The following is a 22,979-nucleotide window of genomic DNA, read 5'->3' as shown; positions in this document are numbered from 1 at the left end:
GAAAGAGACATCGCACCATTTGATACATGTGTAGCCTCTCTCCTGTGACAAGTTAGGGAGGGCATGGCACCCTGTGATAATGCAGCCCCTTTTGATAGGTTAGGGATGACGCAGCACCCGGTGACACAGGGCTCTCTTTGTTACATGGCCTTCTTGGTAGGTTTAGGAGACATGGAACTCAGTGATACAAGGCCCCCTTTGATAGGTTAAGGAGGACATGGTGTCCAGTAATACACAGCCCTTTTTTACAGGTTAGGAAGGACATGACACCCTGTGACAGTTCATGGAGGATATGGCACCATGTAATACACACCCGAGACAGTTTAGGGACACGGCACCTTGTGATACATGCCACGGTAGTGTGGATCTCTGTAACAGAAGAGAGACATGGACCCCCAGACAAGGGTAGCTTAGGTTAGATTAGGAATATGTCTTGTGGGCCTGTTTCACTTGTTTTTACATCGCCCCAACCACGAACCCTAGGTTTTCACTCCCAGTGCAGCTTTAGTCCACCATAACCCATAATTGTTTACCAAACAAGGAAAAATTAAAGACTTTCTTATTTCTGGATGTAATGACAGTGTGGACTTGACAATGAGGGTGGCATGTCACTTCAAATGTCTCTGCTAATGTATGAGCATTTCAAATGAATCTGTAGGTCCAAGAAAGCACCTTTCGTAATGTGGAACCTTATGATGAGCTTACTGTAAATATGTAAATGAAGTGAGTAGCAGTGGTTGCCAGTCGTGTCTGCTTTTCACCATCTCAAGCCTATGGATGCTATTTGTGAATATGATGCAAGTGAGTGGTCTTCTGCCCTCCCCACAACAACCAGGATAGGGTATGGCATCTGAAGTTAAGTTAGGTTAAGGTAAGTCTGGTTAGGTCAAATTCCCTCTGAAATGCCTTCTAGCCTACAGCAGTCCTGACCCCTCACTTTCCATTCGCTCCAGAATTTTAAATGGATGGACATGAAACAGTTGATATTAGGCCTAAATGGAAACAGCCCTGGTCATTGCAGCTGTAAGTCATCTAGGTTGTAACATCCAAAACAACGTAAGGCATTATGTTTATGGTATTTACCATCATTATTTAATGTTTTACGTACATCCCCAAGGGGCTGGTATTAAACACGGCGCCCATTTTACAAGTAAACATGTTTACAGCCTAAATGATTTACAGCCGAAACAACCTGAACTCAATGGAAATAGGACATTCAGACTAAAAAATCTGCCCAAAGACTGTTTCAAGATGTTAAAAACATTCATATTTAGTGACTGTTATGCTAGCAAAAACAAGATTTGTGATACTTAAAGAATAGCCTGAACTAACACAGGCTACATTGTTTTTAGAGATGCAGAGTAATAGTCTAAACTAACACAGGCTACATTATTTTTGGAGATGCAGGGTAATTCTACAGACAAGCTCTGCGGGGCACTATGTTTAGTACCAGCCCCCTCAGGGATGAATATAAAAGTGTTAAACAGTAAATTTCTCAAATTACCACACTTGTACTGCATTACATACATCCTTTTCTATACTGTTCAGTCAAAAAAGGATAGTTTGCAGAACAACGGATCTACCTCCAAATGGAGGCTAAGTCCATTGTCTCCGATGCTACTTGGGGGGGGCGGCCCACCCATTTCCAGCGCATGGCACCATAAGTGAGGTTAGGAAGATAAGGTCTGGTTAGGTCAAGACATGGCAGTCTTGGAAAAGTTAGGTTTGTTTACATCTGCAGAACCTGTCCCATTGTTCTACACTCACCCCATCAAGAAATTTCATTGGTAGAACTATGGGGTTGCTCCGCATCGGGTAATACCTTAGAAATTGACTTTCCCTATAATATTTTGCTTGCTTATTAACAATTTACTGTTATTTTTTGTTGGTCAACTGTAATTAACCTGTAATTAAAATCAGAACTGACGTGTTTTTGTATACTGGCCATCCTGGAATGCTGCCGCGCATGCGCAGTGTTAAAAGCAGGGCTGCCATTACTGATTTTGAAAACACGCTGCAGGAGCTTCTAGAACGCACCAGAAATGCGCTAAATCCTTTCTTAGGAGCGCTATAAAAGGTGCTAGGATATTTTGAAATGCCAAAAAAATTTATAAACTTAAATTTATAGTTTGCAGTTAGGAATCAGATAAAAATTTTCTTAAACACTGGTTTTTATTTAACCATATTTCTATATCAAGTGGATAAAAAAATTTTCATTGACAGAGAGCACAGTTTGGAAAAAAGAGAGAAAGAGCGGTCTACCATAATATAACCATGATAATGCAGAAATTGTTTCAATACAGTGCGGCAAAAATCTCTGAAAGGCAATCGTTTAATATATTTTGTGTTATCAGCTGGAAACGCACTAAATTTGTCTAAAAGGCGTCAAATGATGCGGCAGCGCCAGATGGGAAAAAAATGTGCTAGACTGTCCAGAAACGCACTAGATCTAGCGTGAAACATGCTGAAATGGCGACTGCGGTTATAGGGGAGCTTTTGGCAAAAAGCTGAGTTTCCTTCACCGGGGGTCTGGGGGGCAGAGTCCCTCAGGTAAGTAACACAGCCTGCTAGGTTAGGTTAGGTTAGGTTAGGGTTAGTATAGTTCCTTTCATAACAGGTTACCTTAGCCAATCCCTTCTTGTACACGTGGCTCCCTGATGAGTTGCGCATGCGCGGAACCATTTCATAACAACAACATTCACTGTAACTGTATATGCGAACTGTACAGAGTTACCCTGCAGTTTTACCAACGATTTTTCGACAGTGTGACCCGAAAGTTAAAATAGAAGTTTAAAACCGGAAAATCCATTGGATAAACCTTATCTAAATGTCTAACACAATCAGCGTGCTACTACTTATTTCTACCTTTTTAAAATACTATTTATCAATATTAACTCAGTCCGCTGTCAATGACACACGTGAATTATTTGATATGGATACTCACAGACTCACCTGCGTTCTAAAAGTGCCAATCCAAGTAGTAATATTATTAGTAGTATTAATAATGAGGTATCGGGTTTGAAACGGCTCCCTCGTATTCTAGTTTGCTTTGACTATGTTTACGTTTATTTCTCTATGGTACTTATCCTTTTAATAAATTCTTTCCCATTCTCATTTCCATATCATGACAAATCTGTGAAAAATAAAATAGCTGTCAGCTCGTCTTTATGCCTGTTACATGAAACTCAGTTTACTAAAATATTACTGTGTGCTAAAACACGTTATAAATTTTCATATACATCACACATTTGGTTTTTTTCCCTTTAATCTTTTCCTTTTACTTACCTCCATCGTGTGCAGTCTAGCTCTGCTCAACAACACTGTCTTTCTAATATTATCAAACAAGTTCAGTTCTGGTAAGTATTTCCTTTGCAACAGCTTCTCGGCGTAGGCGACTTGCCCTCGTATCTGAGATATGTAATTTTATTTTTTGCCTGCTTCAAATTCAGTAAAAATTTCCTCTTCTCTCCTAATCTTCTTTTGGTAAGTTTCTCTGTTGCATTGTCTCCATTTCTTCTTGTGGTCTTGATTCCAGTGATTACTTATATTTCTACATTTTTCTTTGAGTTTTTTTTTTTTTTTTACCTTCTTGTTAAGTCTATTGGCTGTCTTTCTCCTTTCCATGTAAACTTCTTGTTCAGCTATAATATCCTAATATTGCTTTTACAACTTTTTCCTTAAACTTATTTGCTAACTGTTCTGTACATTTGTTTTTCTTCTTATCTATTTTTCGTATCCTTATTATCTTCGTCACATTCACTTCCTCATCATTACTTTTTACATAATTGCCCAAAACCAGAACAATCCTTTTGACATGCATGTCATTTCTATGGTCTCTAACCCCCTATGGTAAAATTGTGGTATGCTAAACATACCCATGACACTTTCACACGGTACAGTCACCCCCTATTATCTTATATGCACAGATTTTATCAACTCTTAATCTTAGATCCCCTACTGCTCTGTCCTGTATCTGTTCTTTATCTGTCAACCTACTTCCTAGTGCTGATGCTGTTTACTCTTTCATCTAACTGGCTTAAAGTTTTTAATGTCTTTTTTTTTTTAATCCATCTCTTCTATTTCCTGTCTCTATCAGTTTACTAGCCTAATCTCTCATCTACTGACTGTTGTCCCCTATATCCAACACAGAGAACGCCCTTCCTTCTTGCCTAAATATTAAAGTTGCTTGGTTTCAGTTTTCTGCCACCTCAAAAATACTTAGGTGAACATCAGCCAGGTTTCCCCAACTCCCCATCACTGTGGAAATAATTAACCACAGTACAGGGCCAGTGATTTTTCATTGCCAGAGGAGACACAAACCCTCACCACTTGAGTAGACTGTCAAGGCACTTGCCATTACGCCAGTGACACAGTCTTATTTCTAGTCCTTGTGGTTATCTACAGGCCCTTCTTTTTCGTTTCCCTATCATATCTCATTATATTGAGTCATTTTCTTCAGCTTTGTTTGGCCTAGGCTGGACCTGAGTGACAAAAGAATAGGATAATTCTGTCCTTTCAATTCCAGCATATTCAGTCTAGCTTTCATCATCATTACTACCTTCCTTGTATGAGTGATGTTAGCTAAAATGACGCAACATTCAACAGAAAGGTAATGATCACTGCATCACTTGAAAACTAATTGCTTATTAAGTAGGTAATATATAGAACCATTATAATGAAACATTTGTATGAATAAAAGATAAGTGATATGTAATGCAATGCTATTTTAGATGACAGTTATTGATAACCATAAAGTACAGCAGTCACAAATAACATCTGAAAAATTGTTCATCTCCTCATGCAGAAATTGAGTATATTTTATTTTTGTATGACTATACTCATTTTTGGTTCTGTTTCATGCTATCTTTTTATATAAAATAAAATATTCCAAATTACAAAGTACTGTAATAGGTTTGTTACAAAGTTCTCCTATCAGTTGAGTTTAAAGTGTAAAAAAGTTTACAGTGTTATCTGTCACTGAAACCACCTGCTCATACAATGCAAACTGATTTTGTATCCTTATGAGGTACACCAGGTATTTCCTTGACTTTTTTTCTGAAAAGAAGGCATGTTTTATAAACCAGCAAATATGATGACTTAAGCTGCCAAACATGAATCAAAATTCACCAAAAAGGCTGAGAGAGTGTTCGCACCTAAATGATACTGGTGAACTGCAGTTGTTCATCATTAAAATTGATTTTGTAAGGTGCAGACAGCCAGAACTTTAATAACAGAGAACACCATTTCAGCCCATAAAGAAAACTCACTAATGCATATTTAAAGATTGCAAGAAAATTAAGCATATATCATCACCAGAATATAAAAAACAAATGTTAATTGAAGAAAATAGCAGAAGAGCTAAATATAATTTAATATAAATAGCAGAAAATTTAGCATAAATAGCAGAAAAGCTAATTATAATTTAGTATAAATATAGCTGTCTCTCAAGCACAATCACTACTAGCTAAGTGGAAGTGTTCTTTTTATTCTTGGAGTGTGACTACTGAGGTGCTGATCTCACAATTAGACAATTGTAAACTGATGGGTTTACTTTATGTTCAAACAAGCCAAAATTTAGAAAAATATCCTGTACTCACCAAACCCCAAGCCAAACCCAGGAGAAGACAATTACAGTTCCAATTCCCCATCCCCTTACAACTGTGATGAGACTATTCATTAAACAGTATTTGTTGAGAACCATCATCTACATTAATTACAAGATGAAAAGATTTGTTGGGGTGTTTAGGTGACTTAGACAACAAGCAGGCTGGGTGAGAGGCTTCTACCCTGGATGACAAAACATGAGGAGAGGCTCCTTGTGCCAATGTCAATGGCTGAAGAAAATTGAGGATATACTTCTTTCCAGTAGTTAATGGCATCCTAGAGCCATGCAAGGATACTCTATAGAAAGTGTTTAACACCTTAAGAGTTTCTGCATCATCATCTCTGGATTTATATTCTCCTACAGTCAGCCCCTCCTTGATCATCAACTCTTTGATCAGCAAATCTCTGTAACACTTAAGCAACTGAGAAACATTCAATTTGTACACCACCTTGAACCCAACATTCCAAAACTACTAGCAGAAAGGAATCCCATGAAATCATGGACATATTCAAACCATATCCCCACCAAACAGCAGCCAAAGATGACAGTACAGTATTTCATCCAAAGTATCAGCAATGCAGCTGATAACTTCATTCACATTAAGATTCCTAACAAGGCTACTTTCAAGGATATGGACCTAGTTCTCCCAACATTTGTTGGGAGAGAGGTAGCTTTAGAGGGCAAGAGCATTTCCTTAATATTTTCACACTATCATTCATGGCTATGGATAACATGATGCAGTATATAAGAGAGGAATCTATTGGAAACTTCATCCCCTCTAGAGTACTGCTTAAGGGCCAGCAGAATGTATGTAGCTAACCATGTGGCTAAAGATGATGGTTATCATTATCCAAGCTATAGACCTGGAATTGTCATATTTACATCACAAATCTACACTTCAACAAATCCCTTCAGTGTCCATAGATTCTCTAGTGGTAAACTAAAAGAGCAAGTTTCAGATCTCTTTCTGTATTGGAAAGCAAGGTTAGGGTGATACAGTCTAATAATGTGGACCTTTGGGCGGTCCTTCCTTCGTAAGTCATATCCATTTGTCAGATATTTTCCAGAACAAGCTGGTCACATCCATGTTCAAGACTTCCTTGGTGCTTTAGCCACTGTCATGAATCTGTTACTTTAAGATCTCCTGGAACGCTATGGTAGCCTCTTAATTAGCTTTCATTGCTTCTCTAAATTATCTGGGTGGATATGATGGCCTTCATTCAAAAATCCTGGATCCAGATTAACAAGAGGCTTTCCACCAACTTAATGAATGGATCATGCATTTTGGTGATCCTCTTGGCAACGAAAGATGAGACAGTCTGATCCACTGCAGGACTGCAACCTTTTCTTTTTTTTTCTCAACTTCACCAAACAATTTCCAGTTTCACTTCAAGAGCAAAGATCTTTTGCATCTTCTTAGTCTTTGTAGCTGTACCACACTCATTTGCAGTATGCCTGCCAAAAATTTCTTTCATGTTCATAACGCTTAAAATACTTGAATAAAATCACAGTTACAAATTATTCATTTCAAAATCATGATACAGTTATTCAGAAATTACATGGAGAATCAAAACATATTCAGCCATGCAAAGTTACTGTGATATGACAAAACTATTACAGCCCATATCTCCAAGAATAAGCCAAGGCTGTATGTTATATATAATGATATTCTGCAGTCTCTCAGTATAACTTCTAGTCAAACCACAAGCTTACCTACTAAACATTTTTCAGAGAACAGGGTCTTTGAAGCTGTTACAGTGAATTTATGATCATAACTATAATCAAATGAACCGATTAACTTTATGGAGCAAATATTGAAAATGCAAAAAACTGTAAATCAAATGACAGTACAGTACTGTATATCATGGTCAAGTATGTATTGGGGTTGGTTACTAAGCAGTCTTCTGCATTTCCTCTATACCATAAAATTTTACCTGTCTACTATTTCTGCACAGTCCTGTAACATACAAAAAGAAGTTAGAGTGTGAGTATACTGTACAACCTAACTGTAGAGGTGCAAGGATAGATAATTTGTAAATGAACTGATCCATAATATTTAATTCATTCATGGTAATACAAAAGGCAAGAACAAAATAATGATGACTATGATATTAATGAAATAAGGGATAACTCAATACTATAGGAACTTTTAAAACTAATAATACAAAAATGTTTATAAAGTCATGAAAATAGTCTCATACATACAATATCAATGAAACCATAAGTTGACAGACATGCTGACGATAAAATTTCATAATTTTCTACCATTCAAAAGACAAAACATATTAACAAAAATGCAAATTTAAAGAAAAGTACACCTTTGAATTGACTCATAAAACCATGGAAATCTGCCCCAAGGAAGAAATTTCACCGCAACCCCATCCTGCTTCCCATGCCTTTTCTCACTGAATGCTAATAATGTACCTACTACGTACTAAGAAGTGTGCAGTTGTAGGTTGACAGCATACTAATTTTACCTCTGGCTCTATCATCGACTGTATGAAATATAAATTTAAACAAAGGATCTACAGAAGCAAACCCTTTGCCCAACTGTTACTAGTACTCATTAGTATAACACAAGTAAATGTTTCTACCTAAAGCCTAAACTCTACACTACACTGGTTGTTGCTAATTTATCACAATGCCAGCAGAGAAATAAATTCTACTTAGGGCCTGTCTTTACTTCATCTAATAGCAGAAGACAAGTTGAAGCTATCATTACCCATAACAAATTATAGTAAAACAACATATCACCATTCTTAAAGCAGTATATCAAAGATTCAACAGTAAAACAATAAAAAATAATGCTTATACCTAACATGCCATTACATCAGATCCCCTTATGCTTCAGTTTGAAATGTTGACCCACATACTCAAGTGGGAGATTCCAGTAGATGAGAGAGAGAGAGAGAGAGACAATCCCCCACAGTATTGTTAATAGCTCTAAGTCTCTCACTTTTGGCAACATAAGTATGAAAGATCAAGAGACTCAGTTTCAGTGCTTGGAGTCTATCTAGTCTACCTTCTGCAGATTTGGTGATTTTCTATGATTTATTTGGCTGTTACTCTCATGCGTTAAAAGTTTTAAGTAAACAATGAATAAATGTTGAATTAAATGGATGCTCCTTTGTCACTGGAATTTGGTGATTGTGACTTGGACGAAAATGTCCTTAGTTCCCACAACCAAGGGACTTACATAATTTTCTACAATGTAATATTAACCCAGAATTACTGTACACTCTTGTATTTAACACTGTACTGTTATGTATTCATTGTGAAAGTTAAGTACACAAGACACTTACGTGCTCTAGTCTCTCTCTCTCTCTCTCCCTCTTAAAAAAAGTCTTTTGTATAAAATGCTTTGTACTGAGATGTTAACAAAAACTAAACAACAATAAAAAGTATATGCAAGTTTTATGTATGATTTATGCATGTTGTAAGTTTCTCGAACCTTGTAAGTGGGACTTTTACATCTACATTATTATGATGACTTTTAGACAGGATATCTTTTTAAAAGTTATGTATTTTGCGAATAACACTCTGAAAGTCAATATGTGAAATTGTATGGAAATGCTTTATTGGCTTTACATTTTGGCTGTGGGATATCCTGAATATTCCAGTGTAAGCTATACTGAAAGGTTTTCATTACTTATTGGATTTTGCCACTTATTAACAGAGTGCAGAACCCTAAAACATCCAATGAGTTCAGGTGCTATAAATACACGTTTTCTTAAAGTTGTCAAAATCATCACAGGAGAGTACCAGGATACTTGATCACTTGTTTAGGTGGGCTTTCAATAATTAATGGTTGTGTCTAACTCATTGTGGCTGTCACTTGTTGACTTGTGTTATTCTTATTGACTGCTATGTTGCTGCTGTGTTATTCTTATTAATTGCTATGTTGCTGCTAACATGAAAGATTTGAGCTATACTGAACAGCTTTTATCCATCACTCATCATTGCTACCTATGGTCATATTACTTTCCTTACAAATGCTGACTTATCAAAAGTAAAAATTATATTTTTAGCCTAAGTAAACAAATATGTTTTTGCTCCAACTATCAATCAGCTTAAATGGAAAAATAGTCTCTCAAATAACCTATTTAGGAATTATGCACACTTTGGGGGGGCAAATATTCATGATACCTACTGGAGCACCTTTGCCCTTCAGAACCAATACTAATGGATTTCTTGAACAAACCAATTATTATTTATGGTGGTATCAAGTACTGAAATCCAGCTCTAAGCAGTTTCCAAACAATGCACTTTCAGGTCAAAAAGCCTGCAGAATCTAGACCTTAACCACCCACCTTAAGATGCTACACTAGGTCTAGAAACATGGAACCAAAGCTAGTGGAACCTAAACCAAAATCTTACTATGGTAGATATATATATATATATATATATATATATATATATATATATATATATATATATATATATATATATATATATATATATATATATATATATATATATATATATATATATATATATATATATATATATATATATATATATATATATATATATATATATATATATATATATATATATATATATATATATATATATATATATATATATATATATACACATATACATATACATATACATATACATATACATATACATATACATATACATATACATATATATATATATATATATATATATATATATATATATATATATATATATATATATATATATATATATATATATATATATATATATATATATATATATATATAGAAGTAAATGTGTAATTCAAGTAATTTCTCAAGAAAACTGATTGATATGTCAAAGAAAGATATACACATTCTAGGGACTAAAATTCCATTAATATCTCCTCACTTTACATAAATATTCCCATTCATATCCACAAAATGGTTAAAAATTTTAAGGCAAAAACCACTCTGAGATCATTTTCTAAATATAAAAGTCCATTAATATAAAAGAGATAATAGATATGCCTTCTTCTGATAAATACCAATAAGCTTCTTTACAACAGAATAATTATCAAGATATGCACATATGTATAAAAATAAAGCTACTGTTAACTATTAATGAAATGCAGAAACCCTCACAGATTAAAAGGACTTGCAGTATAATTTTTGTCTGGAGTATGCTGTACAAATAATTCATCTTCTGAATCTGAATCAAATATAGTCCCAATATTTTTCAAATCCTCTCTATGGAAGTTTAAACTTGGGGGTCGCTCTCCTTGCATCTGGTATTCCTCTGAGCTGTTGTGGATACTGTAGCCAAAGTACTGGAGAATGCCTGTGAGAAAATGTAATTCATAATCAATAAAATGGTGAGTTAAAATATGCCAAGTATAGTCTTTCATATGAATTTGAATAAGAGCTGAATAATAATCTAACTACTGTACTCAAAACACAATAAAACCTAAGGATCATGTTCCCTACTGGTTTCATGGCCATTCAGCTTTATGTAAACTTAGATACCACCACATCATAGGTGGTGGTTAGTGGTAGGGGCATTTCACTAAAGTCAGGCCAAGTACAACTGAAACCCAGACGAAATTCCCAGTAAATCACAGGTTGCTGGGTCTAACCCAAGAACATGAGAGCCAAACAAGAAACCACTGCTAATTTTATGCTTATAGAGTGCCACTGAAAGGACGTCAAGGGCAAAATCTCATCAACATCGTATCCAAAAAGATGGTTGATGTACAAACTGGTTGGCTGGGAGCAGTACTCTTCCTGAATATCATGAAGCTGAGGACCATGTGAGAACAGACAACAGGATGGTAGTTATTACAGGAACATTCCAAAAACCAACTGTGTTACAACCCCCAAACAGGTTCTACAGCAAAGAGAGATGCCATTGCCACTAAATTATGCAAAAGGTCATAAAAAAGTTACTGCTGATGACCGCTGTCAGTTAATTGTGGGAAAGAAGCTTCTGATCATGATTCTTGTTACTGTGACAGCCATGACTGCACATGAAGACATATGAAGACCTCTAAGGTCAGAATCTTGACATCCATGGGCTTGACAGCTACCAGCCTCTACAGTGGAACTCATAAATAAAATCTTAAGTCATACTGTTGTGCTGAGTGTTCTACCTTAATATGTCAAATGCAGTGCTTCTTGTAATTTTCCAACTTGGTTACCTAATCTATTTAAAATCAATTTTACTCTAAAAGGTAACAGATATGGCTGGTCAGGGAAGGCGGAGATCTCTTAAACCAGCTGGGCGGGAAGCAATATGGTTTGGAAATTAATCTCTACAGGAATCTCTCCTGCATCCTCTACCAAACACTTTGTGGGAGAACATTCATATGTTCTTGTTGCAATGCTCGTACAAAATTTCAATGGGTCTAGGAGCAGCGTTTTTAAAGCACAAATTATCCTCATGTCCCCTAACATAGTGCATCTCACAAACGGCACTGTATGGGAAATTGGATCTAGATTTTGTGGTAATGCCAATGATAATCATGCACAATGCAGGGATATGTTATGCAGTACAACTAAAGACCAATTCTTTATGAAAGTTAGATTAGGAGTGTTCGTGGAAACAGTAAAGTATGCAGTAATTATATAATGGTTGTTCTTATGTTTCAAAAGTTACATCATATTTCTGCAAAGGTATACTGTAATTGCAAGCATAATACAAATGATGGTGCAAAATTAATACAACTTACCTACGGCCATCCAAATGGCAAATCTAATCCAAGTACCAGATGACAAATTAAACATTAAGTATAAGTTAATGATGGAACTGACAGCAGGGATCCAAGGCACTAACGGTACCTGAAGAATGATTAAAAATATGTGTGTAATATCCAATGTAAATAGGTTTAGTTTGTAAAAATTACACCTAAACATACATTATGCTTTACTAGAAGACTAGTAATGGGGGACTTTGGTATTTCCAAAAAATTATGGTAAGAGAAGAAAGTGCAGTTGCTGTTTTTTTTCACTAAAACTAATACAGTACAAACATTTTTTGTTGACAGTCACAGAAATGTTATGTTTGAATTGATAATTCGTTATCTGTTTTGCACCTTCAACTCCTTACCTTAAATGCAAGTTGCTTCTTGGACTGTGGTTGGCGAGCAATGACCACTACATTAACAAAGGTCAAAACACCCATAACTGTAACACTGGCAATTGCACCAGATTCACCATCAGACAAACTTTTCTGAAGTATCACCAGCAACATGCTAAGAATACCAGAGAGAACACCTGAAAAAAAAATACATCAAACATCAGCGCTCCATAACTTCTGAACCATAAATGCTCTTTTCTAAGCATTAAAAGTAATTATACTAAAAATATTCATTACTTTGTACGTCTTGCACTCTTAAGTTCGACACAAGGAGCCTTCCTGTCTAGCTATAGAGAATACTGTATATTGATGGCGTTGTATAGAGCAGAAATATTTAAAAATTAAATTTACCTTTTTAATACAGAACCCACCAATGTAGAGGAAGTGCCTACCCTCCAATCTCACATTTTTTGCTCAAGTTCAGACAACACAAGGAATGACTTCAGGAGATTGGTATGCAAAAATTAATGGAAATTTGACTGAACAGACATTTCCCATATTATGACTCAGATGAAAAGGACATTCATACTAGATGGTAAATGGAGTTATGAAGGTTTTTTATGGAAAAACAAACAATATTTTCTTCATGTCATTGCCATAGCAGTGCAGTTATGCCCCTCCTGAGTTATAAGACTTTTGTGTATATACACATAAAGATTTTAATTTTTTGTATTATAGGCAGTACAACCATCTTTCAGTTCTGTCATATGCTAAACAGCCAATTTTCAGTTCTTATGTCATAGGCTAAACACTAGATTTTCAGCTCTTTGTTTTATAGGGTGAACAACCAACTTTCAGTTCTCTGTGTTGTAGCTGAACCACCAACTTTTGTGCTAGTAACTGATCTACTGAGAATTATATTTTTTTAACAACTGTGCTAAATGGGCTGATTTTCAAGCAATTTACCCACATCAGGATTCACTAATTTGCACCAAATTTCAGAAAAACATAAGGCTATTACTTAATACATTCCTGAGGAGCCAGTGGGCTCATGTGTACTGAAATTACTTGTTTTTGCATGAAACACGAAAGATCAGTGATCTGGGGAACATTTTGGACCAGTGTTCAGCTTATGTAAAATTAATGAGTTTGTATAAGAAAAAAGTGACACCAGTGGAAGATCTGAAGCCCTCAGTACAGATTACACTGGGAGCCTTTGTGCCACATAGGTTTAACTATATGAAACTTATAATATTATGTTATGGCATGTAAGAATACTGTTTGTTATCTCTATATTAAGAAGTTGCCTTGAAATAAGAGCCATCAAACCTAGGAGTTTATACTGTCTACTGTATAATAATAACAAGCCTTCATAACTCTCAATCTAGGGGATTTGAACTCCTTTAAAAAATTCTGCATTTGTATAAAAACATTTAAATACAATGTTACTAATTTACTCAGATGTTTTAGTTGTTTCCTCTCTGAAAACCTGAAACTTACTTTAACTTGGTAAGATAGAAACTAAAATCTAAGAGTAGCAAAAATTACTTAGCCTAATCATTTGTGCATAATATTTTTTCATTTCTTATTGATCAACAGAGTAAAGCTGAAACTGGTTTATATCAAATCATTCAGTAAGCCTCAATGACTATGGGATTACCGTGAACAATTGAAAAAAACTGGAGCCATAATCCAACAAAAAATATGTCAACTATCTTCTTTTCTTTTAAGCTGTGAGAGGCAATTTCATTGCTACACATACTCTGATACAGCCCAAACAGTTCTATTCAAGAGAATGAACTTACAAAGCATTCAAAAATTAAGATACTGTATAATAAATACTCATTACAGTACAGAAATACTCTCTACTTACAAAATACTAGTGTAGCATAGCTAACTAGTGAAGCACTCAAATCAGTAGGCTCACTAACACATTTTATATTGAAGAGCTGATGACAATAGTCTTTGGCAGTGTAAACAGAACTATGGTTACAGACAATAAATGCTTCTCCTGAATCAAGCAAGCCTCTCGGTTCTGAGTCATCATCATCTGCATATCTGCTTGCAAAGAAAAAATGTAAGATCAATTCTTGTGAAAACTCAAATTACTGTATCCCTATTGCTTAATTTGCATATATCAATGTTTAAAGGAACAGCATTTATGGTCAGAGGTAAAACCCCTGACAAACCATACTATACATCTGAAAAAAGGTTCAAAGCTCTATTACTGATACCCTGTTATTCTGCCAGTACAGTCCAAAGAAACTACTGTACTTGTATATCTAATCAATATTATCTAAACTATTTACCAGCACAAACACATCCATTTACTGTACTTGTTGACTGATTCCATCAGGCCTCTTGCCAAGAAGCCTCTAGGGTCAGTCAACAAGAAGTTCTTGAGCATAAGAATGTTTTAGCATAAAAGCTAGCCATCACACAAGGACTGACAGTTGAGTGTAATCAATAAGCCATTTGCTTTTCTTTGCCATAAATAGTTTCCATTTAGATTCAATGAGACAAAAAGCTTCTTACTTAAAATGACTCCCCATCTCATTCAATTATACATTTCCTTAATGATACCATTATTAGCAAGAGCTGATTTCCACATTCTCTGATAGTCCTCAGAAATCTGCTGTCTGCTTATTTTGAATGGGGCTTCTCTCTTTTCTTTTCCACCTGAGTTGAGAGCAGAGCAAACACTAATTCAGATGTTGTGGGAAGGTAGGGAGGGACATCAAGAAATCAATGACTGACTGGATGGGATGCAAAATGTACTAAAATATATAGACTGATGAAAGAAGAAATGGCAGGTTTACGTGGGCAATTCTTACAGAACAATAAAAACTGAATATTTCAAAACAAAAAGCAAAAAATACCGATCTTACTTACGAAGATTCAAGCAGAGTGTATTGGGATTTCCAATCACGCATTTCAACATTTGAATACCTGGAATGGATGTAAGCAAAATTGTACAAAGAGCATGCATAATCAATAACGGCTATTAAGTTTTATTGAATATAAATATCAAGTAATTAAAAGTGGCATTAAGTTTACAGCTCTTCTCTTAGTTTACAACTAAAAATAAGCCAAAAATCTTATTTAAATACCAGTATGACTTTAGTATTGCAGTAGAAACTGTTTTCTATTTACAGAGTAAATATTTTACCGAATACATAGCAATTACCCAAAATAAGAGTACAGCATCTATTAAAGGTAAAGTAACAAAAAACTATTTCTGACTGAATTATAACATTTTTGTAACAGCATACGTACAAAGCTGTATTTCAATAGCTAAATACTGAAACTGCCAAAAAGAATATCTTTTTAATCTTCAAAAAAACTGTACTTGTTTCACTAAGCATGAAAAAGATCTTCATGGGAAGGAAATAGTCCTTATAATCTCATCAACTTAATCCCAGTACCCAGTTTCTACAACACACTTAACAAGAACAGAAAGCAAAAATCATAAAACCACATCATCACAATTCTGGGAAATTATAACATATCAGTTTTGTAAATAAAAGCTATCAACAATATTCAAAAAGCATACCCCTTTACCAAATACCTTGTTCTGGATGATAAAACTATGTGTAATAGCTATTCTCAACACTTCAAACATAAGAGATATCAACAAAGTAAACTTAATAGTTCTCATAAAGGGCTTGATAAAGATTTCATTACAAATAATTCTCCGGAAAGTAGAGATCAAGCTAACTGCAATATTGATACAGAAAAATGTGAGCAATACAGGATATGCCAGCCCTTACCAGACAACACTAATGATATTTAAAAATTCTCATACCAAACAGCCCCAAAAAATAAACTAAGACTTTCTGACAAAAAATAAAAAGAAAGATACGGGCTGTGGAAATTAGGTAAACTACTGTGTTCTTTTTAACTTCTTTATACTCCTTAGGGGGTTGTAAGTCACCTGTGATAATGAAGTATCTCCAACTTTCTCTTGATGGTAACTCTGTATCTCCTTGCTAAGTGGTTCATACTTGGCAATCTTTTCTATGACCTACGTGTATGATTGCATTCATCTAAACTTGCATCAGCTGTTTCACAGAATATTACATCTACCTTATTGCTGAGTCATTATCAGCAATTTTTTCCATTTTTGTGCCATTAGCAAACTTACTAATTCTGTTAGCCAACTCACAAAAATTTGTGTAGATAAGGAGGAGCAGAGAATCCAACACCCACCAGAGGTATCCATTATGACAACACTGCTTTCAGTTATTTACCCTGTTTTCTAACCAATATCCTGCTTCATCTATTCTCCATCTTCAATCTATAATCAAATGGATTCAGGTATCGCCTAATGTACATCTAGAAACTTCCTCCTTATCTGCTTAATTTGTTTCTTGGAGATCTGTGTCCTAATAAATTATATTTTCCCTAAAAATTTCTAGGCAGTCCCCGGTTAACAGTGGGGTTCTGTTCCCGGCCAAGTGCTGATAACCAAAAATCGCAGATAATTATGGTAATAAATGGCATTTACAACGTCATAAGCGCCAATAAACCGCTTATCGGCACCGTTAACTGCTTCTTGGCACTGATAAACCGCCTGCCAACGCTGATAAACTATTTGCCAACACCGATAAACCGCTTGCCGACACCAAAAACTGCTTCCCAATGCCGATAAACTGCTTGCCGACGCCGAAAACCACTTACCAATGCTGATGAACCACTTGCCGTTGCCAAAAATCACTTGCCAACGCCAATAAACTGCTTGCAAACGCCAATAAACTGCTTGCCGACACCTATAAACTGCTTGCTGATGCCAATACACTACGTACTTGCCAATGCTGATAAACTGCTTGCCGACGCCGAAAATCACTCACCGTTGCTGAAAATCACTTGCCGATGCTGATAAACTGCTTGCCGACACCAATAAACTACTTGCCAGCACCGATAAACTGCTTACCGACGCCGAAAATCACTTACTGTTGCCGAAAATCTGGTTAACAACATCGTTTGTCAAGCGCCGTAAAACCGAAACGCTGATAACCGACGCCACCGATAAGCGAGGACTGTCTTAATATTAAAAAGAAAGAGCAACAACATAACCCTGAAAACTAAAAACATATACACAGCTTATTACTGTTTAAGTAAAAAAATACTGAGTAGACTATACTCTAATATAAACGCTTTCCTTCATACTTTAACATTAATTCCATGTTCCAAATGATTATGTATTTTCATCCTCATAAGCGGTTTATTTATAAAAGATCAAAATAAACTATGATGATTTAAAGACCAAATCACATTTTTTTCTTCAACAGATGATTTTTTCAAATCCTCATGTATATGATGCTTATATCGCAAGTCACATTACTGTACAGTGAACCCTCGTTTATCGCGGTAGATAGGTTCCAGAACTGACCGTGATAGCTGAAAATCCGCGAAGTAGGGACACCATATTTACAGTATTTATTTAACATGTATTCAGACTTTTAAAACCCTCCCTTTACATAGTACTGTTAACAAACCACCCTTTACAGTAATGTACAGATATCTACAATACGTACATACAGTACACAGGCACAAATGATAAGCAATAAAACAGTAAGTGAACATAAAAAATAAAAAGATTGTTATGGTGCGTACTGTACAATTGTACAGTATTTTACTCACCACGATAGAGTTGGAAGTTACAATAAAGCCCTCCTCATATGTACTGTTAACAAACCACCCTTTAATGTACAGAACACTTAATGCATGTACAGTACCTAATCTAAAACAGGCACTAATATTAAAATGTTAGAATATTAAAGTATATAAAGAAATAAAGATTGTTACTGTACCCACCATGAAAGAAGTTGAAGAAAAACTTGAATGATGATGGCGATGAATTTGCTGCACAGTAGAAATGATGATGATGAAGCTGATGATGTCTTCTACTGTGCAGCCAATGATTGTATTTTACGTCTCTTCAGACTGAGGTGTCTTTTCCTGGGACACCTCTTCAACTTCTTCCTGGGACACTTCTTCAATTTCTTCCGAAGGCATAGTAGCAGGAGGAACTGGCTCTTTTTGGCGAGGCTGGAAGAACATTGTGATCGGAAGTTGCTGCCGCTGCTTCTTTTTACGATCGAAGAGCATCCTGTAGGGAGTCATGTCTTCATCGATTTTGTTGCAGAACTGCAGAGAATGAACCATATCCTCGTCCCATTCTTGTGACAATTCTTTCAGCTCCTTCGCTAGGTTGCAGAGCTTGGCAAGCCATTCTAATGTTAAGCCTGTTTCTTCAACAACTTCTTGGGTCTCTTCCTGTGGTTCATTTTCTTCCTCACTGGCTGATTTTGTCAGGTCTTCGAGGTCTGCGTCAGTTAGCGGCTGGGAATGGCAGTCCAACAACTCGTCAACGTCTTCCGTCGTCATGTCGCCAAACCCGTCACCTCCAATTATCGCAGCCAACTGCACAGATTTCCGTACTGCAGAGTGTTGAATCTCGGCAGGCGTAAATCCCCTCGCCGTCGTAAACAATCTCGACCACAACTTCCTCCAGCTCGCGTTAACGGTAGCAGGTTTCATTTCTTGCAGTGCCTTCTGGATGTTCTGAAGGCACGTGGCAATTGTGTACTGCCGCCAGTACGCCTTCAAATTGAATGTTTCATCCTCATCTTCTTGGGCGGCATCCACACACGCAACGAGGTCCACCAAGGTATTCTTCGTGTAGAGGGCCTTGAACGCCCTGATAACCCCCTGGTCCATTGGTTGAATTAAGGACGTTGTGTTGGGTGGCAGGAACTCAACCTGAATGCCCTCATGCGAAAGACCAGTCGCGTGTCCACCAGCGCAGCGTTATCCAACAGGAGAAGGATCTTAAATGGCAAGCCCTTCTCTAAGAGATATTTACTGACTTATGGGATAAAACACTGGTGGAACCAGTTGGAGGTCAGCATCTTTGTAATCCATGCTTTTGGATTATGCATCCAATACACGGGAAGGAGATTCTTATTTTTATTTTTCACAGCACGAGGGTTTTTCAACTTATAAATAAGCCCTGGCTTTAGCAAAAATCCCGCAGCATTGCCACACATCACGAGGGTAACACGATCTTTGAATGCTTTAAAGCCAGAGGCTTTGGCTTCTTCTTTGAACAGGAAAGTTCGCGATGGCATTCTCTTCCAAAACAAACCCATCTCGTCCATATTAAAGACTTGTTCAGGCTTGTATCCACCTTCAGCGATAATATTCTTGAACGTCTCATTCGGCGTAAGTTTCAGCAGCGACCGTGTCAGCAGAAGCAGCCTCGCCATGCAGGGAAACGCTTTTCAGGCGAAGCGTTTCTGAAACTTGGCGAACCATCCTTTGCTGGCGGTAAAACGTCGTGTCTGAGGCTGGGAATCAGTGGATGTCCCTGCTTGAGGTTCATCTAGGCTAAAGGTGATGGCAGCCGTCTTCCTAATCTTCGCCTCATCCTTCTTAATGTAGCGAATGGTGGATTCGTTCACTCCAAAATGGCGGGCCACGCGCGAACTTCTCCCCTTCCTTCAACATATCGAGAAGTGTCACCTTCTCAGCAATCGTCATCATTTTCCGTTGGCGTTTAGGCTCAGTACCAGCCTTAGCAGAAGCAGAACGCTTGGGAGCCATTGTAGGGTTAAACAAAGTTAAAAAAGTTCAACTTCAAACACACACTGTCACGCACAGCACTGGTAATGTAAACAGCATCTATCTACCGAGAGAGCGGAAACGAAGTGGCGGCGAGAAGATGCTGCGGGTCAGAGACAAGGGAAGCTGCTGCGGGTCGGAGAAACGGTCAAAACACCAATCACAGGCGAGATTACAAAACTTGGGAGCTGATTCGTCATCTATCACCAATGGAACCAATCACAGCCCATCTTACATGCTAGTTTCAAATTCAAATATACTTTACACTATTTTATGCTTTTTTTGTTGTAGTAGTATAGGTTTATTCGAGATGTGATTTTTGCAACAAACAATATTATTGGATGCAGTACAAAAGATTCATGGAAAAGATGCACATTCATTACATTTGTATTTTATAATTAGTATATATGTAGCCATCAGCAGCCTTACACCATTCAAATATGACAATGTTCAGTTTAATTTTACTAGTACTATAATGAATTATCGTATGATCACATTCTCTTTTTGTTTAACTTCATTTTGTACTGAATTATATGTCATAATGCAATGAACCAACAGTACTAGCAGATATTAATAATTATTAATGGAATTAATGAAATATTTGGGTCTTCATATATCGCGACTGTTTTTGAAATTTCCGGAAAATCCGCTATATATTTTCTCTTATAATATACATACGTAATGGAAAAAATCCGCGAAGTCGTGAATCCGCGATAGTCGAACCGCGAAGTAGCGAGGGTTCACTGTATTTATTATTTTCTCCCCATGATGCTCAGCAAAGTAAATTTAACTGGCAATCTCTTTCAACCAATGGCATTATTATTATTTGAAAGGAATGAAATGTATTTTCATGAATTTCATGCAATCTAGTGATACATTCAAAGATTTTTTACATTTGTCAGTATTCACTTTCCAACAGACTTGCTCCTCTCAGGTAATAATAAAAGACCACAAACAATGTTCTCTAGGCACATGTATCTCTCAATCTGAAAGAGTTCTTCACTGACTGTTGAAATAATGTGTTTGGGGCATCAGATACATGTAAGAAACCATGCATTACCATAATTTTCAAAAGACTGTAATGGTTAGGCATAACATTAATTATTACCTACATATTATAAACAAAGTTTTACATAATCCATCAGTTGAGAAGTTAATAAAAGTAGAATTTAAAGAATTTAAACATGCAGATTTTTATTTCCCTATGCCAAAAGAGGTAGAAACAGCTGAATGTCCACTTTTGCGCAGCTTATATAAAAAGGAAGCAGCTAGAAAATACTGCAGGTCATACACTGTATGCCATCTTTAAAAGTAGCACTTTCAAACAAATTATGTAAAGGACATTCATCAGTAGTTTTACATACCTCAAATGTAAAGGCTTTAAAGAAGTACTTTAAGGAAAGTTAAAAGATGCCTGGTAATGGTTATAAACAGGTACCTAGAATATAACAGTCACAAAAAATAAAGTAATTATTTTCCCAATCAAATTACTTTTTAATACAAACCCATCACTTTACACAAGCCTTACGTGTTCACACAACTTCCAGACAGTCCGCATTAAACATGAAGAAATCCTCTGGTTCCACCTGGCAGTTTATCCATCCAGGGTTCACTGACATTCAGGTGGCAGGCTGAGTTACTGTTTGCATTGTCTGGGCAGAAGGGTTGGGAGGGGAGTAATTCCTAGTAAGTTATGGGTTTACAATAAAAAATATTAACTTTGCTTTTAAAAAATTGTATTTGTTTCATCACAAACCCATAACATTACATTAAACTGTATAGCTATTAAGGTGGGAAAGCTTCTAAAGCTGCTGCATAATTAACACCAAGGCCTGGTGGAGCCAAAGAAGTTTTAAAGAAAGATTGTATAGCACCCAAAATTTCAGAGGATTAATAAGGAGTAAATAGCTAAACTGGCAATTTAGTAATAGGGTCATGGGGTGCACTGTTTTGACTTATTAAACAGAGATATATGAGGATGATGAGCTTGTTACATCTACCCACCCTTTCAAATAGTCATCTTCATTCATGGGATAAAAAACATTTGACTAGCAGCTATAAAGGGACCAACTGTGAAGATGTTATGATACATATGGTTCAGAATGCAGAAGTGCATATAAGAGGGGCTGATGAGAAATCTCCAGAGGTAGCGTATCACAATAAAGTAGATATATCAAAACATTCCACTAAAAGTCAGTGGTTGAAACAGCCCTAATTTCATCACACACACAACCTTCACTTAGGATACCTAGTCTCCTGAAATTTTACTGCATATATCAGTATACCAACTGGCCTTGCCTCAGCAAAGACAAATCATGTTCTTACTTTCATCAAGACTGTGACAATGATAAGTACAGTGAGAACCCCTTTGTCTAAAAACCTGTCATCTCAGGATGGCTATTCTATGTCTAAATGAACAAAGGTACACTTTTCCTTTTTTTCTTACTACAAGGACATAATAGTGAAGGATAATGAAGTTTGAGACGGAGAGGAATTTGTTAGAATCATTATAGAAAAATTAATTTTCTGTGTTCTTATTTGGATTTCTAGACTATAAAAAGTGTGGATTTCACGTAACACATTACATAAAAGCAAAGGCCCGGAGGGGGGAGGCTTTTATAGGAAGATTCTCAAATGAAGTTTGTTCCAGTGAGGCTTAAGTCAAGCCAGTCGAAATTATTTCACTAGAAACTGATAACTTGACAAGAATTGTTCCCCCTCACATTCT

The 22,979-nt window shown here is 36.2% G+C and overlaps 2 protein-coding genes across 5 annotated transcripts in view; both read right to left on the bottom strand.

Moving 5' to 3' along the window:
• Ns4 (Nucleostemin 4) overlaps positions 1-3,082 on the bottom strand; it is a 30,283-nt gene extending 27,201 nt beyond the window's left edge. Inside the window, exon 1 of one of the 4 annotated variants that reach the window (XM_067122648.1) lies at positions 2,953-3,082. Coding sequence is in view for 1 of the 4 variants with exons in the window: in XM_067122646.1 (XP_066978747.1) it covers positions 2,623-2,682 (60 nt within the window). In the remaining 3 variants the exon portion in view is untranslated. Of the gene's footprint in view, positions 1-2,622 lie in introns of all 4 variants that reach the window. The other 3 variants (XM_067122647.1, XM_067122649.1, XM_067122646.1) reach the window with 3 other exon arrangements.
• Positions 3,083-10,505: 7,423 nt separating this feature from the next.
• The window catches only part of slif (slimfast), a 33,729-nt gene continuing 21,255 nt past the window's right edge, over positions 10,506-22,979 (bottom strand). The window contains exons 11-15 of the mRNA XM_067122645.1: positions 15,518-15,574; positions 14,499-14,683; positions 12,656-12,822; positions 12,279-12,387; positions 10,506-10,891 (exon numbers count right to left, since the gene is read on the bottom strand). Coding sequence (XP_066978746.1) covers positions 10,692-10,891; positions 12,279-12,387; positions 12,656-12,822; positions 14,499-14,683; positions 15,518-15,574 — 718 coding nt within the window. The 3' untranslated portion in view covers positions 10,506-10,691. The remainder of the gene's footprint in view (positions 10,892-12,278; positions 12,388-12,655; positions 12,823-14,498; positions 14,684-15,517; positions 15,575-22,979) is intronic.

Source organism: Macrobrachium rosenbergii, chromosome 20 (genome assembly GCF_040412425.1).
Source record: "Macrobrachium rosenbergii isolate ZJJX-2024 chromosome 20, ASM4041242v1, whole genome shotgun sequence".
NCBI lineage: Eukaryota > Metazoa > Arthropoda > Malacostraca > Decapoda > Palaemonidae > Macrobrachium > Macrobrachium rosenbergii.
This window is presented reverse-complemented; position numbering and strand designations above follow the sequence as displayed.